At 37.0% G+C, this 16765-nt stretch overlaps 2 protein-coding genes across 2 annotated transcripts in view; one reads left to right on the top strand and one right to left on the bottom strand.

The window, feature by feature from the left end:
• LOC109403057 (tyrosine-protein kinase transmembrane receptor Ror) overlaps nt 1-16765 on the bottom strand; it is a 278655-nt gene that overhangs the window by 238723 nt on the left and 23167 nt on the right. The window lies entirely within an intron of this gene.
• The window catches only part of LOC109621296 (G-protein coupled receptor Mth2-like), a 55778-nt gene continuing 42172 nt past the window's right edge, over nt 3160-16765 (top strand). Inside the window, exons 1-2 of the mRNA XM_062852357.1 lie at nt 3160-3749; nt 3808-3949. Of these exons, the coding sequence (XP_062708341.1) occupies nt 3252-3749; nt 3808-3949 (640 nt within the window). The 5' untranslated portion in view covers nt 3160-3251. The remainder of the gene's footprint in view (nt 3750-3807; nt 3950-16765) is intronic.

Here is a 16765-nt window from a genome sequence, read left to right as displayed (position 1 = left end):
GTATTCCTGACAAATAAATATGGAATCTTTTGATGGCATAAATAACAGCTAATGTTTCAAGTTCAAAACTGTGCAACTTAGTTTCAATTTCATCCGTCTTTCGACTAAAATAACTCACTGGGTGAAAATTACCATCTCTCTGTTTTTGAAGCAAAATAGCACCAAAACCAAATGAGCTTGCATCACAATGAAGTTGTGTCTCAGCATGAGGGTCATAGGTTGCAAGAATCGGTGATGATATTAGTTTATCTTTTAATAAATTGAAAGGGTCCAGTTGTTCTTTGTCAAATATAAATTTTGCGTCCTTTTTCAAAAGAACATATAAAGGCCTTGCAATGGTTGCAAAGTTTTGCACAAATTTTCGGAAATAACTGGTGAGTCCCAAAAATCGTTGAACATCTTTACTATTCTTAGGAACTGGAAAATTTGAAATACTTTCTACATGAGATTTTTTCAGCTGCTTACCGAACTTGTTAATTCTGTATCCTAAACAATCGATTTCTTCAAAGCAAAATTTGCATTTATTTAAATTAATTTCTAACAAGTTATCATTCAACATTCGAAAAACTTTTCCTAAAGTATCTATATGTTCTTCGAAATTTTTACTAGCTATCATAATGTCATCAATGTAAACGATAATTTTGCCTTCATCAATCAAATTCTTGAAAATTTTGTTAACAAATCTTTGAAATACTGCCGGAGCGTTACACACCCCGAAAGGAACACGTAGATATTCAAATTGACCATTAGGCGTAACAAAAGAGGTGTATTTAGTTGAATTTTCCGAAATTCTTATCTGGTGAAATCCAGATTTCAAATCAATAATTGAAAATATAGTTTTATTTCCTAAAGAATCAATCAAATCATCAATTATGGGTAAGGGGTAATTATCCCTAACAGTATTTTTGTACAACCTTCTATAATCTACACAAAGTCTAAAATCGTTATCCTTTTTCGGAATTATCACAATTGGACTAGCATATGGTGAATTACTTTCTTTGATAATTCCTTCTTTTAAAAGCTCTTGAATTTTAATTTCGACTTTATTTTTTTGATCAAACGATAATCTTCTGGGTTTAAAATGGAAAGGTTCTTCTTTTTTCAATGTTATAGTCATTTCATAGTCTGTTACAGGTTTACAGGTTTTTTTTTTCCAAAATAATAATTATTTTCAAAACATTCTAAAAATTTTGCCTTTTGGTCGTCAGATATTACACCAATATTTGATGACAGTATTTGGTATGTATTAGAACTGATATTACAAACATTTTGAATATTTACCTTATTGTCAGATGGAGTTTCAATCTACAAATGCGTTTTATCAATTTCAGACATTTGAATACCGTTTTGGATCACCGTTTGAATTTCCGGACGCATGATGACATCTCTTCCAATAATGGCATCGAAGAGTTCAAAATGTTTATCAGCAATGACATGAAATTGAATCCTAAAATAAATGTTTTGAATAATTACTTCGCCTATAAAAATACCTAAAATTTTAAGTCGATTTCCACTAATACTTCGGTAAGATTTACTATTGGTATATTTTAAAATATCTAATTTACTCACTAAACCGTGTCGTATTAGTGAAATTGGACTTCCTGTATCATATAATGCTCCAAGTCTACTATTTCTATTAATGAACTCAAAGTCTATCAAATCCTTACGTCCATCTGCTACATTTGCTAAGTCATTCTTTATAACAGCAGTCACTTTTCTTGAAGTTTGTATTGCATCATGGGTCTTCTTTTCGTGTTGACATGGTCCTACGCCTACCGAATCACGCTTCCTCCAGCAATTAACAGCAATGTGTCCAAAACGATTACAGCAGTAACATTTCACTGTCCTTGACTCCGAGTGCGATCTTGGGATGTTTCCAAACATACGAAAAGCTGCTACGATTTCTCCAACTGTTTTGAAATTCATTAAGCGGGCTTGATTTTTCAAAATGGGATCTGGAATTCCTTCAACGATGTAGTCCACTAGTTCGGTTTCTGGCATCCTTAATTTTCCTGCAAGAACTCTTTTGGCTTGGCAATACTCCGTAAAAGTTTCAAATTTTGCACACCAAATCTTTTTCTCCAAATTCTTTCGAATTTCAAACGTATTTACAGGACACCCAAAAAATTCTTCCAGGCCTTTGATGATTTCACAGTATTCTTGCAGCATAAAATCCGCTTGAGAGTGTAACCAGGCTTTTGCTTTCCCTTTCAAGTTTCGAATCACCACCAGTTTCATGATAAAATTGTCGATTCTCAGAGCTTGTTTTGAATTTTCTAATACAGCTACAAAATGGTTGACATCTTCTTCAGGTTCTCCAGAAAACGTTGGCAGCAACGATGAGATTTCTTCTGGTTCCAATTTGCGGTTTTGTTGTACAGCAGAACATCTGTTGACGTCCAAGGATTCACGATTCGTCGACAAAACTTCTTGCTCCTCAGCAAACACCCAACGAGTGTAGTTTCTCTCTCCGTATCCAATGCGATTCGACATCGATCCGGAAGCTGAGACTGCAGCATTCATTGCGCTTGAAGCGACGATACCTGCAACACTTCAGGAAAAACTTTTTGACGACTTCTCCTCTTAATGATTGCGAAACGAAATTTCTCCTCTATGGCTTTGATTTTAAACTGCAACAGTCCGAGGATTTGTTTGCTCACAAAGTGACTTATAGGTATATCCCACTTCTGAACTGTAGTGAAACAACGTCTTTCAGGTTCAGTGGTTTATTACAATCTGAGCATCCCTAATGTCAAACTACTCCTTGTCCTAAGTCAGCCTACTATGACCTACTACAGTGGTACTCTTTTGATTTACAATCTGTCGCTGCCTCTGTTCGATTACTTTTGCACATTTTTAACGCCTTGCCACGCACAGACCTGTGAACGCGAACATTTTGTACTTCGTATACGTAACATTGGTAGATCAATGTCAAAAATTGAGCTCAATCCATCAAAGCAAACCATAGTAACAGCATCTCTAACTTAGCCATTTTGTATGAAAATTGACAAATGTTCGAACATTTGTGAACCACAGATGCCTCTCTCTCATAACGTCGTATGCTTTTAGACATCTTCGAATGAGAACAGATTTATCAAGTTCCGCTCTGATTATACTTCGCGCTCTAATCGTCACTGGCATTCAAGATATTCATAACAAATGAAACGTTGCTCTAGTGTAGTTCAGTTATTGTCGTACCCTTTAGTAATCACCACCAGATTTTAAGTAGTTTTGTTTTTTCAATCTTCATCATGGTCTTCCATGATAGAAGTTTTTCGAAAATTTTCGTCCTTATACTTATTCCCACCTTAATGTGCTTTGGGGAAAGCGTACCCCAATTGCCATGTGAGTTTCTCCATTCGGTAAACATCAGCGGTGGCAGGCTCGATGATAGTGGCGGGATTTTGTACAACGGCGTGTATTACAAAGATATCAATTACGCGACGGTTGACTACAGTTACGACGATGATGGCAGGAAGATCCCGGTTCCAGTGCATACTCGGGGGTGTGTCTGTCAGGTGGTGCCTTGTGTATGGCTATGCTGTTTGGCTGAGTTTGTCTCGTATGACGGTGATTATCCGACATGCAGTGCTTTTAACGATACTGATCAGTTGATAGTCGAAATGATTAATGGCACCGACGGTACGGAGCAGGTGGATTTGTACCAGAAAGATGACATTTTCAAGGCGATTTGGAAGGAGTCTTGCGCAACATATGATGCCAAGCCTCATGAGTGGAATATGAATGAGGTAATAATGTAAAGAAGCATAATTTAGGAGATTTACCATTTACTTCCTTCTATTTTAGTCTGGTTATGTGCACTCGTTATCATCACTTACAATATCCCAAACCGAATATTGTTTGATTCCATCGGAAGATCACAGTCTGTCTACGCTTTATTTCTGTAGCACTCCCAGCCACAAAAAAGCATACACAGCTGTTGAAGTAGGTAATTACAATATAATAACAAGTACTTTCTTTTTTAAAATTACAAACTTCCATAAAGACAAAGTATATGGAGTACACAGCTCAAATTTTATCGAGCACAAATCTAGAGAACCGTCAAACGGATCTGGCTGAAAATGTAACTCAATGCTTACTGTGCGGAAACATTCATCAAGTTACATTTCCAGTCAGATATGTTTGACGGTTCTCTAGATTTATGCTCGAGAAAATTGGACCTATGTATCCCAAATACCTTGTCCATAAACTAAAACAGTTATATATGCAGTAAGTTGCAAAATGGTGATTTTCTTTGCACGAGTCGTACACGATAAGACACGATAAAACTTGTTTTTTTATATTGAATGAGAGAATCTCCTGAACCCAAGAGGTGGTTCGTCGGGTTATGTAAGGATCGATCCACTAAAAACTCTCTTATTCTCTCGTATCTTTACCTTCGTGGTACGCCCGTCAAGGGTGACTTCGATGATAAAACACAATAAATACGATGCTAACAAAAGTGCCGAAAATTTCTACTTTTGAACACTCTCAAGAGTGCCGAAAAATAGTACTGTTCGGTACCGTAATCCGGGGTCAAATTGATCACTTAAAAACAACTTTTGCGGATAACATTAGTGGAATTCCAAATATTGCCAAAAGAATTTATGTTAAATCAGTACCCAGTGGATCTCCATGGAACCACGTGGCAGAATTTTGTTCAACAAATTTTAATTTTAAGTAAAATAACTCCAAATATCATTAAATTGGAAATGCAACTTTGGGGCGAAATTGATCAGTATACAATTAAGCATCGGTTGGAAAGAAAAACTTCCTTGTCCGCTTAATTTTGCCCTTCTAAAACCGAATAACGCGTTTAAAATCTTACAACTAGTGAATTTATTACTTTAAATGCAAAATTAAATTTTGAAATTTCCCCTTAAACGCCTACAGGTAGGCAATTTCATTTGAAATAAGTTATTTCTGTCACAATAAATGACTATTTCAACATAAAATGAACTTTTTTTTTAACTATGTCATGTTCTTATTAGCTACATAACTTTCCAACCAAGGCTCCACAAAAATGTTAAAACAGAGAATTTACGGGAAGTCCTATTAGCAATCGATTTCAGCTAAATGAGTAATACATTGCAAATTCCTAAAAAAATAAGGCAAAACTAACTTTTTTCTAAAAAAAATAAAATTCTGCACTCATCTCTAGACAACTACGAACCACATAATGTAAAAAGTTTTAGATCATTACGACGCGTAAGAGTTCCTAGTATGGAATTACAATGTAATACCCGAATGATCAATTTCACCCCGCTGATCAATTTGACCCCGGTTTACGGTACACTTGAAACAACAGCGTTGCGTGGTAACGAAGTAGTTCGAAGGTTGCATACTAAAAGTTTTTTTAAGCTTCAATACTCCTATTCTAAATGCTTGTGTCAGAGGTTCTCAAACTTTTTGCTGCCGCGGCGCCCTTTGACATTTTCAAAAATGTCGCGGCGCACTAACAACTTTTTACATAGAACTTGTATCATTTTGATCTTAATTTTACAATACTCGGACGGCGTTAAGTCAGACCGGACCATGCATTTTTCAATGCAAGCACTTGGAGTATCAAATCAAGTACGTTGTTTATCAACTATCAAATTCTTCTACTATAATGAAACATCTGCATCAGAACAACGCCGAAATGTTCCGAGTTGTTGAATTTCTTTGCTTATCTTTGCCTGTCCAAAAAATTCGTGTACTCTGATTCAACGCCAACCGTGCAGCTCAAAACTTCAGATACAAATAGCATAAAAAACTTCAATATAATGTTCCCTTAGAATAAAAAAATGGTTCTTAAAATGCATTTCTATATTGAAAGCAAAAATGCTTGAAGATTCACAGAACTTTACCAACAAAAAATAAATTTCTGGACGATTGCAATGCAAAACTTCCGAATTTGTTAAATAAACTAGTTTGCCAAATTTGAAACAAAAATAAATATAAATATTGATTGCTTCGAACCTGTGGTCATTGTGACTGGTCATTTTTACAATTTTCGTGCAAGAAGGGTAAAACTCAAAATAAAAGTTTTCAGAATCAAGCACGAAATTGACTTACAATTTGACGCAGAATTGTTTTACGATCAGGTATCAGCCCGAGCAGAAGGGAATAGCAACAGCATAATAAAATGTGTTATTTTGGAAAAATAACTGAGTAGCGGAAAGAGTTATTTTCATGTTATTTACATAACATATCTTGTTATGAATTTGTCTGTCATAAGCGGCAAAATAACAAATATTATAACAAAAAAATGTTTCTGGAAGATCTGTTTAATAACATGTTTTGTTAGTTTCAATAACAACTTAATAACAGCGAATTTTGAAAATATTTCAATAACAAATTTTGATATGAATACGTTATTGATAACAATCAGAAAACAATTTTTTTTTCTGTTGCGGATAGGAACTCCTCCAAAGTCCCATATGCATTGAATGGGAAACGCAACAATAGGATCCATTGTTAAATGTTTCATTCATAATTGGGACGCTATTGTTGTCGCAAAAGATTTCTTATCGAAAACAGAGAGAAACAATAGCTCTCGTTTATTTTCCAAACAACTTACGATGAAAAACTACCGTCGTTTTGAAACCCTTTATTAGGTGGTTCATTGTTTATAAGATTAATTTACATTATTACCGTCATTCGGGGTGACATTGGGCCTAGAGGGTAACATTGGTCCATAGATCCCACGGATTCAGTATAAGTTAGAAAATCCGACAGTGGATGCAAAGTATCTTAGAATTATGTTTTCTAGTAATCTAGCACACAATATGAATCCCCGTCGTATTCTAAACGTGCGGAATAGTGGCCCAATGTCACCCCGCTTTGGCCCAATGACACCCCGCATGACGGTACCTCATTAATTGACACATTTATCCTAGTTAATCTAAGTGGGCTCGATGCAGTGAAATCAATAAAAATAAAATGTCTAAAAACAATCAATGGAGTTCTTGATGACTTATTTTGTTTTACATTTTTGTCGAAAATGTGTTGTTCGTCGTTGAATTCCACCAGTTCATAAAATGGTTAACACTCTATTACACTCTCTATTTTCGTATTCATACCTAACTGAAACTGGGACAAAAAAACAGGTATACTTTTCAAAGTGCTTATAAAACAAAAGGCTGATAAGTTGGAACTGTAACGTAATGCCAGTAAGAAGAGGAACTGATGACAAAATAATATTTTCTTTTACAGTTCCTCACGGAATGCTGTGAACAACGAAAATCTCGAATGGTGTAGTTTTGATTGCAAAGCTAGTTATGTTGTAATATTAATGATCTAATATTTGTACTAGTCTCAATGACATTCACAATACGCGCGACGTGAGACGAGACATAACACTTATAGTTCTTACAACGATTGTAAGAACTATAAGTGTTATGTCTCGTCTCACGTCGCGCGTATGGTGAATGTCGTTACTGTTCTTACGTTGGCACAAATCACGAAAATTTGATATTGCGCGCAAACCCCAAAATTTTATTCCCACCTTTGGCTTTCCGCGCCGAAGATCCAGTGCCAGATTCGGCGACACAGAGACATGACAGCAGTCGCCGGACAGTTGGTAATCCTGATATTTGACGGCGGTCATCCGTTAGTTGTGAGAGTGTATTGTTTTCATGCAAATAGAGCATTTCGCTGAAAATGCACGTGTATTAAGTAAATATAGACAGATTTCTTGTTGTGTTAATGTGGAACTTAGCGGTTTGCTGTATCGCGGAAGCCATCGCTGGAAGAAAACGTCATTAAATTCAACGAAGCATCGAAAATTTTCAGTGAGAACAGCAATAGTCTCAATGACACAATAATAACTGAACTTGTGCTACAACAAAACATGTTATTGAAATGTAATTTAAAGACAATATACCAAGAGCACGATCATAACAAAATAAGATTGCCCATCAGAACATGTTATGGAACGGTGATGAGTTAATAAGTTAATAATAACAAACCGAGATATAAAAACAGGTTTTGTGATTCCGTTGTTATTATTTTGATATTTTCCTCTGCTCGGGAGAAGGCCGGCTCTAGAGGCACGTTATCCTCCATTTGGGACATTTGTGCCATCGCCAAAATAACAGCCCATTTCATCATCTACCTGAGGGAAAAGGAAGGAAAAATGATTTGGATGGGGATAGGGACAGGTAGGGAAATAGGAAAAATACCCTGGAAGAGGGTACTAACGCACAAGCGTACCACAATGGGTTCAAACAGCGCCCTGAAAAGGGCACTGTATTAACGCATAAAGCGAAAGAGAGCCTATAGCTCCTTACCACAGCGGATTAAGAACGACAGAATATCCTGAAGATTCAGGATTCTGAAGTCAGTTTCACTTAATAAGTGTTTACCGAATATTCGGAAACGCAGTTGCGCAAAAACTGGACAGTTACATATCAAATGATACGAAGTTCCATAATCGGATTCACAGCTATCACATGCAAATGAATCAGCTTGCTGAATATTCGCCATGTGATAGCTGAGTCGGCAGTGGCCACAACCAGTCAATGCTTTGACCAGAATGCTGCAATTCTGCTTTGACAGATTTGTAAGATACTTCGCCACCCTAGGAGATGGCTCAGTACAATACAATTTGGTTTGACGACATGACTCCAAACTATTCCAGTATTGTCTGTGTTGAGTGGCAGCCCAGGTGTGAATCTGAAACTTTACCCAACACTTCGGTATCGGAATAGCTGGCTCAGGGCCAATGAGGTCATGTGATGCTCCAGTGCGAGCTAACTCATCAGCCAATTCATTTCCAGCGGTGGAAGAATGGCCAGGTACCCATACAAGGTGAACAGCGTTTGCTGAATTCAGCTCCTCGATTTGAGTTCGACAAGCCATAACTATTTTCGACCTGGAGTTGGCCGGAGCAAGTGCTTTAATAGCAGCCTGGCTATCTGAACAGAAGTATATTACTTTGCCCATTACGTGCTGCTGAAGTGCTGATTGCACTCCGCACATAAGAGCAAAGATTTCGGCCTGAAAAACGGTGCAGTGTCTACCAAGTGAGTAAGACTGATACAGCCTTAGCTCACGAGAATAAACACCAGCACCTGCTCGACCTTCGAGAAGGGAGCCATCAGTGTAACATAAGATGCCGTCTGAAATACTTCTTTCCAGATAACCAGATGTCCACTCTTCCCGGGAAGGGAATTTCGTGGAAAATGTCATATATGGAAAATTACCAGCAATTGCAAGATCACTTGGAGCAAGAACAATTTTGTCCCAATTCACCAAAAGTGAAAACAACGAGGTGTGTGTTAATGTGCGGTTTACAGGAGTTTCCTCTAGTAGACCGAGTACCCGTAACCGGTAAGTGCAAGAAAGGGCTTCTTGTTTGAGATGAATGTGTAGTGGGGCAACGTCAAAGAGAACTTCGAGCGCTGCCGTGGGTGTTGAAGAGAACGCTCCAGACATCGCCATTAAGCACCTCCTTTGGAGATTGCCTAATTTTGATTGGACCGTTTTCACTCCGCCCTTTTGCCACCACACAAGACAGCCATAAGCCAATATTGGCCGAACCACAGTTGTGTAAATCCATTTGATATACTTGGGTTTTAGACCCCAAGTTGTACCAAAAGTACGCCGGCATTGCCTGAAGGCCATACAAGCTTTCTTGATTCTGAACTCAACATGAGGTGTCCAGGAAAGCTTGGAATCAAGAATGACTCCAACGTACTTTACCTGTTCAGTCACATCGATTTCAGAATCAAAGAGACGCAAAGGTCGAAGGCCATTACGGTTTCGCCTTTCCGCGAAAAGAACAATAGATGTTTTACTCGGGTTAACCGAAAGGCCATATTGGCGACACCAACCCTTAACTACCTGAAGGGCGTTTTGCATCAGGTCGAAAAGGGTGCTGATGCACATACCAACTAACAATGTTAGGTAGTCGTCGGCAAAACCATAAGTAGGAAAACCCGGCCAGAGTTCAAGTACTTACGATCAAAATGTGATATTGGTTTGTTTGAGATAAGAAGTAAGAGTACTGAAAATAATAGCAAAAATTTGTTCTTACACCATCTAGCCAATAGCAAAATATGATATTTGAAGATCAATCAAATAGCTCACTGCTATTGGTTAGATCTTACCAAGAGCTAAATGTGCTATGATGATGATGTTCCAGGAGTAAAATTGAGATATTATTTTCAGTACTTTTACCTCTTATCTCAAACAAACAAATGTCTCTTTTTGATCTCCACATCAAAATATGCTATTATTGAGTATTTTTCCTCTGCTCGGGAACCGCTATTATTGAGTTGCCTCAATAGCGTATCTGCTACGAGATTCCACAAAAGCGGTGATAAGACTCCCCCTTGGGGGCATCCACAAACACTCAATTTCCTAATCCCTGCTATAGACGCAATGTCGAGAAGAGATATCGGTTTTTGAGCATTTGGTGAATCCAATTGGAAATCATTGGAAATATACCATGACTCCGTGCGGCTTCCAAAATGGCATCGAAAGGCACGTTGTCAAAGGCACCCTCGATATCTAAGAAAACACCCAAGCAGGATTGCTTTTGAGCGAATGCCTTCTCGATATCGTAAACAACTTTGTGTAAAAGAGTCACAGTGGACTTTCCAGATTGGTAGGCATGTTGGTTCACATGAAGAGGCACGTTAGCCAGATAAACATCACGGATGTGATGATCCACAATGCGTTCCAAGCATTTCAGAAGAAAAGAGGTCAAACTGATAGGTCTGAAACTCTTTGCTTCTTCATACGACGCACGACCCACTTTCGGAATAAACTTTACAGTAATATCCCGCCAGAATTTGGGAATATACCCTGTAGCAAAACTGCAAACAAGTAGTTTTTTCAAAACATTGTTCGAGGTTTTTCCAGCCGGATCGTTCAGCAGACCGGAGAGCTTTCCTGTAGGCCTTGCGAGCCGACCTGAAAGCCTCCGAACCAGCCGAACGTCGTCTGTTCCAACTCTTTCTACATTGTTTCCTGAGTTTCGCCAGATCAGAGTTCCACCAAGGGGTTCCTCTAGTGATCTTCACAGACCGTAGAGGGCATGCTTCTTCAAAAGCTTCCATGATGAAGGTCGTTGTAGTATCAACGGCATCATCTAAATCACTTCGAGTGTCAATGGATGGTGAGTATCCATGAAATTTGGCCGCAACCAAATCAGTAAAATGATCCCAGTTTGTTGACCGAGGATTCCTGAAACGCAATGTTTGCGAAGTAACATTTAAATGTTCAAGAAAGATATAGCGATGGTCAGATAAAGATTCTTCATCTGACACATGCCAATTGGTCAGCTCGCACACTGTTTCCAAAGGCCCAATTTCGTGATCGAAATTGTTTTGAGCATGAAAAATTGATTTTAGAGATTTGGTGTCTTCGAAGAAGTTGTTTGGTATATCAGAGCCCTTCTTTTGGAAGTATCACTAATGTGATTAATCCACCTAAAAGTGAGATAGAAACTCGTTTTTTTCATAGGTGAAGATAGCGTGTTTATGTCTTCAGCAAAGTTGTAGAAAATGTCATTATGAGAAAACTTGCCGAACAAACTTTTGCTCTATCTGCTCAATTTCTAGAGATATGGGCCATTATTTGTGAATGACCCCTTAAAATCAGTTTTTTTGTTGTAACTTTCTCCAGACATTTTTGGGAATTTTCAAATGTTCTACAAAGTTATTAAGTATGACAAAATACGTGTTTCTTTTGAAGACGGCAACATTGTATCTTTGATAGTTTTTGAGATATTCAATAATTTATTTAAAAAATAGCCGTAATTGTGACATTTACAGAGGCAAAATGGGGCAAGATTTTTCAATTGAATATGAAAGAAGATTATAATAGGTGTAAATTTTGTTTCAACTCAGGCTGGACACTTGCTTCCTTGACAGTAAAATTGAGCTGTAAAATATTTTAGTTCGTAACTGAAATTTTTAAAAAACTCAAAAAGTATTGAAGATAGAACTTTGTCGTCTGTAAAGAAAACATGTATTTTATCATATATAATAACTTCGTAGACCATTTAAAAAATCCTAAGAATGTCTGAAAAAAGTTACAATGAAAAAACTGATATTAAGGGGTCGTTTTCAGGAAATGACCCATATCTTTCAAAATGGAGCATATAGAACAAAAGTTTGTTCGGCAAGTTTTCTTATAATGATATGTCCTACAACTTTCCTTAAGACATCAGTATACTATATTCACATATGGTAAACACTGAATTTTCATCTCACTACTACGTGAATTGATCACAAAAGTAATACTTTCAAAAGAAGGATTCTTGTCTATCAAACAACTTCTTGCAACAAACTTTTGTCCTATCTGCTCCGTTTTGAAAGATATGGGTCATTTTCTGTTAATGACCCCTAAATATCAGTTTTTTCATTGTAACTTTTTTCGGACATTTTTATGAATTTTCAAATGTTCTACAAACTTATTATATATGATAAAATGCATGCTTTCTTTAAAGACCACAAAGTTCTATCTTCAATACTTTTTGAGTTTTTTGAAAATTTCAGTTACGAACTAAAATATTTCATAGCTCAATTTTACTGTCAAGGAAGCAAGTGTCCAGCCTGAGTTGAAACAAAATTTGCACCTATTATAAACTTCTTTCATATTCAATTGAAAAATCTTGCCCCATTTTGCCTCTGTAAATGTCACAAAACCGTAAAAAGGCTACTTTTCAAAATAAATTATTGAATATCTCAAAAACTATCAAAGATACAATGTTGCCGTCTTCAGAAGTGACACGTATTTTGTCATACTGAATAACTTTGTAGAACATTTGAAAATTCCCAAAAATGTCAGGAAAAAGTTACAACAAAAAAAATGATTTTAAGGGGTCATTCACAAATAATGGCCCATATCTCTAGAAATTGAGCAGATAGAGCAAAAGTTTGTTCGGCAAGAGATTTCTATCTCACTTTTAGGTGGATTAATCACATTAGTGATACTTCCAAAAGAAGGGCTCTGATATACCAAACAACTTCTTCGAAGTCACCAAATCTCTAAAATCAATTTTTCATGCCCAAAACAATTTCGATCACGAAATTGGGGCTTTGGAAACAGTGTAGCTCGTGACTAATTCTGCTAGAGCGGTTGCCTATGTTTAGTAATGCAAGATCTGTACTACTTAAGTACTCCATCAAAATGATCGGGACAGGCAAAATTTTCACTTTTCAAAAAATGCTCAACTAGCTGTAAGTTTTCGAAAAGTGCATCGAATATTCTCAATTCATTACTGCAAGTGCATCAACTAGGTGTGTATCAGTGAACAAAATTTGGAAAAGATCGGACTATACTGCACGGAGTAATAAAGATGCTAGAAAAAGGTATAATTATCCGATAGCCAACTTTAAGCTGTTATATCTCCGGGTTCAATGAACCGAATGCAATGAAATTTTGACCATTTATGACTTGTATAATGAGTTATGAAAAACCTTTGTCTTAACTTAAAATTTTTACCGCGGAAGAAAATTATAACGATTAGATTATTTCTCTAATAAAACGCCAAATTATCCAAAACTTCAACATTGTTTCAAAATTCAAGATGCAAATTATAGTTCATTTAATTTCTCTCTAATTGACTTATATATAAATGTGTTTTGAGGGAAAGTAACAACATAGTCGCCGATTAACTGAAAAAGTAATGGAAAGCATATTAAAAATAGACCAATTTACTAAAAAACTGTGAAAAAAATAAAATCGCTATAACTTTTTCTCTTGCTAAAAATTTCAAGTTAAGTCAAATGTTTTCCAGAGCTCATTATGTAAGTCATGAATGATCAAAATTTCATTGCAATTGATTCATTGAATCCGGAGATATAACTGCTCAAAGTTGGCCATCGGATAATCTTACCTTTTTCTGGAATCTTTATAACTCCGTGCAGTATAGTCCGATCTTTTCCAAATTTTGTCCACTGATACACAACTTGTTGATGCGCTTGCAGTAAAAATTTGAGAATATTTGATGCACCTTTCAAAAAATTACAGCTAGTTGAACATTTTTTGAAAAGCGAAAATATTGCCTGTCCCGATCATTTCGTCTATCCCCTGTATTTACGATACTAATATTTCATTGTTTCAAAATTATTAGAATTGGTTATATGATGCTGTAGTAATACGAACTAATTCGATTTGTGATGATTTTTCTGTATTTCGACAATAAAAACTACCTTATTTCTGAGGAAAAATATTCAGTTTTATATAATGTTGTATTACAGCAGGAATAAAACCTACTAAAAAAATCACCATTGTGATACTAATATTGATACTATTAACAAGAATCTATTATGATACTGTTGTGTGATACATGTTTTAACTTGTTATACTTGACAGAAACTTATATAATTCGGCTCACTTTTCATAATAATTGATTACTGATTTTTGCACAAAATAAAGCTGTTTTAATGAAATTTTCATTATCATAAATAAAAATTTCCAAAGTCAATATTTTTAAAGTGATGTTCAGGAAAACGTATTGGGATATCCTTTTTAGCCATAACATTCTATTCCTGGTCCTTAATAATGATTCTGCCCTTCAAAAATCGAAGAAAATGATTTATGATCGCTTGCCTGAACTAATGGAACCACTGTGCGAGGCTTGCCGAGTTGGATAGATATGACGAGTGCTGTAAAAATCGAGTTTTGCAACGAGTTGCATACACCATTTTTTGCAATGAGAAAATAGTTATTTATGCAACAAGTTGCAAAATGATGATTTTTTCAGCACGAGTTGTACATTTATCCAACGAGGCTTGCCGAGTTGGATAAATACGACGAGTGCTGAAAAAATCGAGTTTTGCAACGCGTTGCATACAAAGTTTTTTGCAATTACGAAAAATACCCGTTCCGGATAATCTATTTAGCTACACATACATGAGATCAAGAGGTACCACGTGGGAGCATCCATGCGCACCGGCGCAGTTTTTTGTTCGATCAGGTAGGCTATGGTGTAGAAGGTGTCACACATTTTCAAGCTCCGTCGTCGTCGTTAACCTTCATCCAGCCAACGTACATTTTCCACCTTCGGAAAATCACAAAAATGGTCATAACTTTTTTGTTTTTCGATGGAATTTGATAAAATTTTCACAACTTCCCGAAAAACTCTTCTAGTTTATGATGCCGGGGACATGGGTACCTGGCCCACATGGTTCCGGAGTTATTCCGGATTGTCTTGGGGTACCAAAATTGGCCACATATTTTGCGCAACGTATATCTCAAGATCCCGATGAGGTAGAAGTATAGTGTCTTCGGCGAATTTGTTCAGCAGGTTAAGAACTAACTGGCAACGACTTTGGTTCGCAATTCGGCCACTAGGCGGCGCCAGTGTCAAAAATGTTCAAACCCTCATATCTCAGAAACCTGATATAATAGAATGATACTGTCTTCGGCAAAATTCTTCAGCAAGCTCAGAACTATCTGATAGTAAGGTCTTTGGTTTGAGATTTATCCGCTAGGTGGCGCATTATGTCTGAAAAATTTAAACACGTATATCTCGATACCCTAATGAAGTACAAGCATGCCGTTTTCAGCAAAGTTGTTCAGCAGAGTAAAAACTATCTGGCAATGGCGGCTTTGGTTCGAGAATCGTCCGCTAGGTGACGCCATATCAAGCGCCATATAGGTGACTTCTATATCTCAGAATCCTGATAAGATAGAATGATGCCGTCTTCAACAAAGTTCTTCAGCAAGCTAAAAACTGTCTGATAGTTGAGTCTTTGATTCGTGATTTATTCGCTAGGTGGCACCTTGTGTATAATATTTAAACACGTGTATCTCGTTACTGTAATGAGCAGCATGTTCAGCAAGCTAAGAGCCGTTTGGCTGAATAGTAACGGTCGAGTATGGTGGTACAAGAGGCAACACTTTAACACCGTCTTTGACCCCCTACAGGCAAATTATGTCGCCCTACAATATTGCTTCTTTCGCTCCGTTTTTTTCTTCCGGGAATGTCTCCGGGAATTTCTACAGGAACTCTTCCGGAATTTTTCCAGGAATTTCTCCTGGAATTCTAGCGGGAATTTATCAAAGAATTTCACTAGGAATTCCTCAAGAACTTCCTCCAAAAATTTATTCAGGAAATCTTCCGGGAATTCCTCTGGGACATCTTCCAGAAGTTCCTCCGGGAAATCCTCTAGGAAATCTTCCAGGAATTCCTCCGGGGATTCCTCCGGAAATTTCCCCAGGATTTCATCTAGGACTCCCATCAGGAACTCCTTCAGGAATTCTTCCGGCAATTTCTGCAAGAATTCTTCTGAGAATTTTTCCTGGAATTCCTCTGGACTTTTTTTTCCGAAATTTTCTCCGGAAATTTCACTTGAAAATTTTCCAGGAATTCGTCCATGAGTACCTCCGGGAATTCCTCCATGAGTTCCTCCGAGAATTTTTTCAGAAATTCCTCCGGGATGTTCTATAGGCATTCATCTAAGAATTTCTCTGGGAATTTCTCCAGAAATTTTTCCAGGAGTTTTTCCAGGAATATATCCAGGGATTTTTTGTAAGGAAAACTGTCGTTTTTTTTTCGAAAAAAATCCTCTCGGAATTTCTCCAGGAATTTCTTCAGGAAGTCTTCCGTGATTTTTTTTTCTCACAAAACACTCGAGAATTTCTCGCGGAATTCCTCTAGGTCTTCCTTTACGAATACCTCCGGGAATGTCTCTTGTAATTCCTCTGGGGATTTCTCCAAGAATTCCTCCAAGAATGTCTCCGGGAATTTCTCCAGGAATTGTTTTGGGAATTTCTTCTGGAAATCTTCCAGAAAATTCTCCAGGAATTCTTCCAGGAATTC

The sequence above is a fragment of the Aedes albopictus genome, chromosome 2 (assembly GCF_035046485.1).
Source record: "Aedes albopictus strain Foshan chromosome 2, AalbF5, whole genome shotgun sequence".
Classification (NCBI taxonomy): Eukaryota; Metazoa; Arthropoda; class Insecta; order Diptera; family Culicidae; genus Aedes; species Aedes albopictus.
This window is presented reverse-complemented; position numbering and strand designations above follow the sequence as displayed.